The sequence below is a fragment of the Cyphomyrmex costatus genome, unplaced genomic scaffold (assembly GCF_001594065.2).
Source record: "Cyphomyrmex costatus isolate MS0001 unplaced genomic scaffold, Ccosl1.0 scaffold193, whole genome shotgun sequence".
In the NCBI taxonomy this organism is placed as follows: Eukaryota; Metazoa; Arthropoda; class Insecta; order Hymenoptera; family Formicidae; genus Cyphomyrmex; species Cyphomyrmex costatus.
The window spans coordinates 6,540,679-6,549,923 of NW_017275965.1; the positions used below are offsets into that span (position 1 = coordinate 6,540,679).

Sequence of the window (9,245 nt, forward strand, 5' to 3'; positions counted from 1 at the left end):
GTTATTACCTGTCATTTATTATTATAATTTATTTTTAAATTATAAAGTTGTTACAAAATTCTTTGACTACAATAGTAAGCAGAGAATTTAAAAAAATAATGCTAGATTAATGACTCAATTGTGTTAGGTCAGTTTTTCTTAAAATTTATTTACATATATATGTTATTATATTCTTCAAATAAATATTAGATTTAATATTGTCTTTAAATCATTAATAATTTTTTCAATTATCTCATAATGTGAAAATCTCATAATGTTTATATTTGGCAAACAAAATTTGTGTAAATATGTACAATATATCCATTAGATATTATAACGTTTTGTTATTAAGATATCTAAAGCCCAATCTACAATTGCGTAAACGTAGTGGTAAGTGATTGTAGTTATAAGAATTGACCAATGCCAGTCGAATATTCTCCTCGTATTCAACTGTGATTAGTCAATTCTTACAACTACAACTACGTTTACGCAATTGTAGATCGGGCTTAACAGTAATGACATTTCGATTAGTTCAGAATGTTTTATTTCGAGCGAAATTAATCGTTATTCTAAGTGAACAATAATCCACAAAAAGCGCGCGGAATATGTAGATAATCCATTAATCGCAAAATTAATTTCAAATATGGTTTTTATATATTTATCATATAACATATTAAATCTACACCTTTTGCATTCAGTTCAGTTACATTTCTGGTAATGCGGTTTTAACGCTACCGCGTTTTCCCATGTGTTGTATTATATTACGCTATGTATATTACGTTTAATAAACGTCAAAAATAAAATTATACAATCGAATGAATAGCGCGTTCCTTAAAAGTAATTATAGTACGTTATTTTAAATTCCTTTCGAAAAACATAAACATACGACGTTCGGCAAACTTCACTTTCAGTTGCTTTTCATAAACAAACAGCGCGCGGCATAGTGCTACGGCATAAACAAGCGCTGTCAGTAAAGTAACGCTCATATTAGGTTTTAACGAGGTCTGTCCCGTCGGCTATGTGAAGTTGGCCCCCCCACTATTACAAATCTAAAAATGACCATGACCATTCGTTTGGTGGTCGCTTACTGACGTTTGGTAGTCCATTCCCGACGATTGGTAGTCAAAATTATAATCGGAAATATCAAAAAAATGATATACGCGCGTGAAGTTAGCCCCCCCATATCTAAAACTCGGCTTTGTAGACTGCAAATCGGCTTTTTCAAATCTTGCAGTGCTACGCGAAGTTAGCACCGCATATTTTTATTTTTTAAAATTTTTAGCCTAAATCAACAGTACTATTGATGAAACCTATCAGGAACTCTAGAACTATTGCGGGTGCAAGTAGTTCTGTTATTAAAATTTCCGAATTTTAAAGTTGAAGTGCTAACTTCACAGAGACAGAAAGCAATGTGAAAATAGATTTCGGACTTTTAGGTAACATCGAAATCTGCGGAGCAATCTTGGAAATAGTACTCTTTTATTTGTTGTAATGTGACTATTAAACAATCTGTGTCTTAATCTTAAAAATACATTCGTCCCGAATTCGCGTACTAATATTAGTTCACGTTCAAGTTGAACATAGAATATGAATCACTGTTGAGTATTATACTATTAGACAATTTAAATATAATTTGTGTCAGAATTTAAAATAGAATTCTATTTATATTTTTATGTAATAATACAATGTTCGAAAAAATGCTGCATGTATAGAAATAAATATATTAAAATGCATACATATTGAATATATATATACAAAATAATGTATGAGATTTAAAATTATAAGTAGAATTTTATCATAAAATCTAATGTGCAATTTATGAATCGTATACAATATTTAATCTTATGATATAATTAGAAACTATTTTTATATCAGATAAAAATATAATTCAAGATCATAAGAAAATATATTACAAAAAAAAAGTCAATTGTATGCATAAAATTATGTAAGCATAGGTAAAACTTCCTTTTCTTTTTAAACTCGTCACGCTTACTATAGAAGTTTACCCGGGTCAAATTTACGATATAAAAAAGAACATTTCCGCAATTTACAGCTGCGGTTGCATCCAGAGAGTCACGCGTACCAGCTTACCAACGCACTTACGCGTTACCAAGGACTGCATGCGCGGAGAAAAGTACAGATAATTTTACATAGTTTTACGCATCCACGAGTCACGATTATCCGTGGTAACATCTGTGGCTTCATAAATGAAGGATCAAAATGAGTGTCATGTTCATAGTAATCTAAGGTTACTGACATAAGCTTGCAGTTCATGGTTACTGTAGGAGAAATTTTTATGAGAATTTCATATTAGACTTATACGTTATTTAATTATGGAAGTATATCCGTTTATTTTTATTTAGCTTAGGTAAGGATAGATCTTATATTGTATTTGGATAAAAATAAATCTTATTAAGTATCGTGACTTAAGTTTTGCCTATCCAGATATAACTTTCTGAACAGTTTCAAATTGTGTATGCTATTTGTCATTTATTTTATTACGTTAAATATTTCATACCTATTATGTATTTGTCTAAATTTCATGAAATTTGGAGCATATTTCTAGGATAGCTCATTGTAGAAAGAAAACCGTTAATCGACTATTTCGATACAGATGACTGTCTTAATATATTAAATTCCTATAAATTATCGTATAATGCAAAATTATATTTTAAAAAGTTAGAATAAAACCAAGTTAACGGTTTAAAACCAATAAACGGATATTCACAAAAACGGAATAACGACACTAACAAAACAAGGCACTCTTTCATCTGAGAGCTTCAAGAATACTGACGTATATATTATATAATATATTTCTAGAATACACAGGATAAAACAATAAGTTTATTTTCTTTTTAAGAATTATTCCGCGTTGATGTATGCATCACATTTCTAGGAAGATTGTGATCGTCTATGACATATAGCACATTAAGTACGTGTGGAATAAATCCAGGAAGTGTATAAAGGATGTTAGTTGAAAATCGTGATGATGTTTGCAAAAATGTTGAATAATATCTATCTACTAGATAATAGCTTTACTGTTTAAATTTAAAAAAAAAAAAGTTGATTACTAAGCAATTTACAAACATATAAAATTTTTTAAAATATTTCTGTTTTGTTATAGTAGTTATAAATACATATATTATTGATATTTTTACATTATTACGACATTTATAAATTATTACTTAGCTGACAATAACATTTTGCTTAAAATAAATTTTATAATGATATACGGTCATTTTTCTTTTACGTTTTTTTTCGAAGATCTAAAAATATTTGTATACACACTGACCTATACTTGAGTCATAGTTTCGATTTCATTTCGCCGATTTTACTGAATTTTTTATGAACCTGTAGGCGAGATGGACGCGTGTGTATCACACAGGATGTAAATCATAGTGCAACGGGATAAAGTTTAATGTCTTTGTCCTTGTGAATCTTGCGTTGAACGACGCCACGCCCTTATCGCAGATTGGTGTTTGCTTTTTACTTACAGATGTATGTATGCATATGTGTATACACATACGTGCAACTATATTAGGCGATAAAGACGTAACGTTGTGCTCGTGATTATGGCGTTGCTCGTGGGTGCGATAATGCTCCATACACCACACAGGCGAATTCATTCCGCTTGAGCTGAGACAAGAATGTCGCATCACTCGGTTCTTATAAGGATCGAAGAAAAAAAAACACTTGCTACCCTATCTTAAATTTTACGTTAATAATAAATGATGAAACATTGACAGCTTTAGTCTTGAATGGTCGAATGACGACACAAAGATTTTATTGATAAAATAAAACGTTTGAAAAGTACAAAAGGATAAGTGCAAATTTATTGTGATTTTATTTACATAAAAAATATAAATTATATGTTAATGTTAAGTTGAAATAAACAAATAACGATTAAATATTAATGATATATTGCAAGAAATATATAAAATAAAGAATAAAAAATACAAAATAATAAATAGCTCTCCAAAGATAAATATTACTTTACGTAGAAATTTTGATGTAATAAAATTTATTTACACTTCTATAAATTATTTAAGAAATTGTTTTTATCTTAGAAGTATCGTAATTAAATTAAAATACTGAGAAATTTTTCTGAGAGAATAAGTTTTTGATTTTTGTGAATATAATTTTGTTCCTCAACTGTGGGTTTTCGAAAAATTGTGAGTTTCTAGTTTACTGTCCCTTTTATATTCTTCAATTGAGCAACTGTTTTGTATATTCCTGCCCTCACATATCATTAATTAGGATATTTTAATAGAAAATCAAGGGTATAATAGCGTCATTAAAATACAAAGAACTATATCCCGTTAATGTTCCACCCATAATGATAGATTTCTAAACAATAGGCATTACTGCCACGATACGGAGATGAAACATCTAGGTCTTTCTTTAAATAACCGCATGAAGAAGACGTCGTTATTTTTGTGTATCTTATAATCATTACAATATACATAACAGTATTTGCTAACTTTATTATTCAACAATTATTCAACAATGTGTCACATCAAACTTTATAGAAAATTAATTCATTATGTTTGTATAAGAAGCCTCTGCAAGTGATGTTAATAGTAATATATTTGTTATTGTTTTAATACATATTAAAAAACGTTAACTTTTACATACAATAAAAAGATCACTGTATAATAAAATGCTTTTCTCTCAATTTTTTTAATATTTAAGTATATATTTATTAAAAAAAATTGCATTAATAGTGTATTAAGTACATAGAATTAAAAAAATTTCGTTATTGATATCAAAATTTGCTATGCGTTCAAATATTCGCTTATTTGATCATATTGTATAATTGACTGACATACAAGTGTATACTGTAAACTACTACAAACGTACTTATTGTTATACGTGTAGTGCGTTATATTAATTGATGTACGTATAGTCTGCTAAAAGAGAGCTTTTCTATATCAAAATTAACAAGATAACAAGGGATCATTGTTCTCGGATAATATCCAGGAAATGCACGTTTCCAACAGCTGACGCGATCTCACGTGTCAGCTTTGCGTAACGTGTTACGCAATAATCGTGGCAGCAGCATGCCAGCGTGGTAGAACCATGGACCGTAATCGTCATCATTGTCTCACGTAAAACATTTATCATTATTTGCGTAATCGTTCATTATAATCATTTTATTTTATTGATACATGTCTCCCAGCTCTATCTTTTATAATTTTTTTTATATTTGAACTATAGAATTCGATTTATTTGCTATAGAACAATTACTAAAAACTGAAGTGTCGATAAGATTTTTAAGATTAGATTAATTTGCATTCCTTTGTGTTTATAAATTGTTATATATCAAAAGTTTTATTAATAAAAATAAAATAATTACTATCATATAAAAATAAGCTATTTATCACTCAACAAATAGAAAATACGCGATGTGTGTGTGTTTCAAAAGTAGGACGCATAACGCTACGCGTCGCTTTTGGCGCACGAAGTTAACCGCGCGCTGAAACAATGGTGCTAACTCATTGTCCCTTTACAAACCAATAGGTCTATTATTTTGACTGAACTTTTGCACTAATTCATCTTCTTTTTCTCTCCAAGGGAAAAGAAAAGGAAAGGAGATGAACTGGTGCAAAAATTCAATCAAAAAGAACAGGCCTCATTAACTGCATATAAAGGAGGATAAGTAGGGATAGCCAAAGAAATGCCCCGGGTCGCGAAACCCGCCAAGCGCCAGTGTCGACAGTGCGGTCTTTCTGTAGCTCAGAGATATGTTATTTTAATGACAGTGTCGGTATCGTCATATTGTTATTATATTGTTGTATTTTGAATATAGGTACTGTATATAATAAAAAAGGCTGAACAACGATAATCAATTATCATTAATAATTACAGAATACGGGCATGGAAATATCATAATTTAAGTGCTTGGCACTCCTTTTTTAGACTATCATCTTTTCACACGTAGCATGCTGTAAGTTGGCTTAATGCGCAGAAAAAGAAGCCATTTCACCGTGTTATGATTCTGTTTCATTTGCAGAGCGCGGTGAATAATATGAATATAAGACGGACACTCTGAGACAAATGACATCGTTATGACTCGATCAAGAGTGATAATCGCAACTTTACTAACTTTGTATCGCTTATTGCAATATCATATTTTACATTTATTGCTGAATATGAATTTAATACTCATGGTACAACAATTGACGGCGCGTATTTTGCGATGTTGTTCGAAGGCCAAAAAGTTTGAGTGAAAAATTGACAAAGCGCCGATCATATATTTTCTAATATTGCGAATATCTATTAGTAGATATGCGCATTATTCAGTTCAATAATAATTTAATAAAATTTTCACATAAAAGTATATTGTTTTTTGCTTGATATCAAAAATGCATGAACACTATGTATTTAAAAAATGGACCACTACGCGGATCTAAGAAGCAAGCACGACATTCTGTCGATATTAAAAAAATTACAACAGTTTCAGAAACAAAAAGGTTTACATAGTAGAAACGTTCCTCCTTATAAAGTATATAAGTATTATATATATCTTCATTACATGAGTTACAAGTTATTTCTCTATACGTATAATATGTTATATTTATATACATATTTTACCATTTTTCTAACGTTTACCTTTCACGACATTCATTAAATCTTACATATTTTATTCACAATATTGCATTAATTCTGAAAACGAGGGACAAATTTTATACGAAGTGGATGACTCAAACGAAGAACAATATCCAACTGTATAGAAAGATTCTTTAAGTAATCAACAGGCTCCAAGTAAAAATTATGTACCAAAGAAGCTGCCATTGCTTTGAGTTCTAACATAGCAAATCGTTGACCTAAAATTTATTATATTATAAACTAATCATATAAGACAATATAAAAATATATAAAACTATTGCTTACCGATACAATTACGCGGTCCAGCACTGAATGTTATATACGAGTAAGGATGACGATTTCGGTCCTTCTCAGGTAAAAACCTGTCAGGATCAAATACTTCTGGATTTGGCCAGAAATTGGGATCTCTATTAATGCCGAAAATATGAATGGCCAAGATTGTTCCAGCAGGCACTAAATATGATTCTGCAAAGAATAATGTAAAATAATATAAAGATTAATATTTAAATAGTATGTATTATAAATAATAATTATTATAAGTCGCATTAAAATTTTAAAATTAAATATTTATCTAATATAAGACGGGAATGAATGCTTATATAGATAATATTTTATAAATATTAAATGATTTTGTACGACCATATATTGTCAAACAAACAAAGAAAAAAGTACAGTCTATAAGCATATAACATAATATTTTATATTATGTTATATGCTTATATAACATAATATAAAATATTATGTAATAATTATATACTAAATTTACGATTTCGAAGCATGGATCAGCCATATCGTTATATATATATATCACTTTGCGTTTAAACGGCCAAATGAACCGCAGTTCAAATTCCATTTTTAAATACAGTATTAGATAATCTGATTTCTAAAAACCTTACTACTTGATATTTTGACTAATACTTTTAAAAATAAACAAAACCTTGGTTTATGAGTAATACGTACGTAGTTTTACGTCTTCTCCGGAAACACGTGATATAAAAGGTACGCTGGGATACAAACGTAACGCTTCTTTTATACATCTTTCTAAATATGGCAGTTGTTGCAACAATTTCATGGAAATTTTCTCCTCATTCTCTTGCATAGCAGAATCAATTTCATTCCTGACACGATCCTGTATCATTAACATTAATTTAAAATACGTTTCTTGTTATTTTAATCATTTTATGTATTGATACATAAGTAAATTTCAAGTAAATTTCTTGAAATTTCCACAATATTTATCTTAAGAATAAAAAGTGGAATCTAGATTAATAACCATATGTTTCGATATTACATATAAATATATGTCTTGATTAATTTATGAAATATGTGTGCACGTACTTATACAATTTTTTGTATATGCTATATACATAAGGAAAAACAATATAAGGAAAAACAATTAGTATATTATACATATATGTATAACATACAATTGTGTCTGATAATTATTGACACAACTCTCTTATATGTAAATAAACCGGACTAAACCGAGTTGAAAAATTCTGTACCATTTTGCAAATGTGGCGATAGTTAACAAATTATAAATTAAACTGAATCTATGTAACGCCCTATCTATTATAGTACGTACAATGCAAGTTGTATGTCACAATTGAAAAGTATTTCAGATGATGAAGGTCGCAATATGCAGCACACAAAGCGCAAAATTTAAAGTTCATTCCACTTTTTGCGTTCTGCGTTCTACGTATTATGTAATTATCCGGCTATACTACTGATTGCCAAATATCATGACCTAACACCAAGTATATACATTCATCAACTAAGAAATTGCAATACTTTTTTTAATAGGTTTCGGAAATGAAGCCAGCATTGAGCGATTGGTTTTTATACTGATTGCTTTAACCATTTAAGTTCAACCGCTCTACGACCTGTTGCACACAGAACACGTCAACTCGTTACATACATGGAAAAAAAAATAATTTAAGATTTAAATTTGAGTCAATTAAAAGAGATTAGAATAAAATTCAATATTGAGCTGTTTCTTGCTACGCGAAATGCGTTAATGTATTCTATGTATAACAGTCTCACGAGAGAGAACATAGAGTTCTGAAGCTCAAAAGTTTGTTGCAACCTTATTGCCGATGAGTGTACAGTGCGCAGCATTAATTCGCTGCGTAATAGTAGATGCTTGACTTATCGACGTTGAATCCGTAACGCACAAAGCGCGAGCGCACTTGAAAAAAAAAAGAGTCTCTGTGTGTGACTAACAGAATGAATGAAATGAATGAATACATGAATTTAATTCATGCATTTTTAAAAAAATATATCATTTTATACGCATCCAGAAAAAAACGAAATAAATTTCTATACAGTTTGTCAGTGATTCTTCCTTAATTCAAGCGCGAGCGCGCTTTGAGCGTTACCAACTCAGCATCGATAAGTCAAGTCACTAATATGACCCAGAAAATTAATGCTGCGCACTGTACAAAGCGCGACGAAATATGCTGGATTCACATTGGACGCAGCAAGCGTCAAGCAACAGAGCAGCAACCAATCAACGTTATGATATTTACAGTGGCGTAAAAAATATCGCTACGCTGGTTGGTTGCTGCTCCGCTGCTTGACGCTTGCTGCGTCCAGTGTGAATCCAGCAATAGACCTCGCACACAAACACACAGAGAGAGAGACAGGGGGAGGGGGGA

The 9,245-nt window shown here is 30.2% G+C and overlaps 1 protein-coding gene across 1 annotated transcript in view; it reads right to left on the reverse strand.

The window, feature by feature from the left end:
• Positions 1–6,639: 6,639 nt before the first annotated feature.
• LOC108772664 (uncharacterized) overlaps positions 6,640–9,245 on the reverse strand; it is a 28,405-nt gene continuing 25,799 nt past the window's right edge. The window contains exons 27-29 of the mRNA XM_018538236.1: positions 7,549–7,717; positions 6,874–7,053; positions 6,640–6,806 (exon numbers count right to left, since the gene is read on the reverse strand). Of these exons, the coding sequence (XP_018393738.1) occupies positions 6,640–6,806; positions 6,874–7,053; positions 7,549–7,717 (516 nt within the window). The remainder of the gene's footprint in view (positions 6,807–6,873; positions 7,054–7,548; positions 7,718–9,245) is intronic.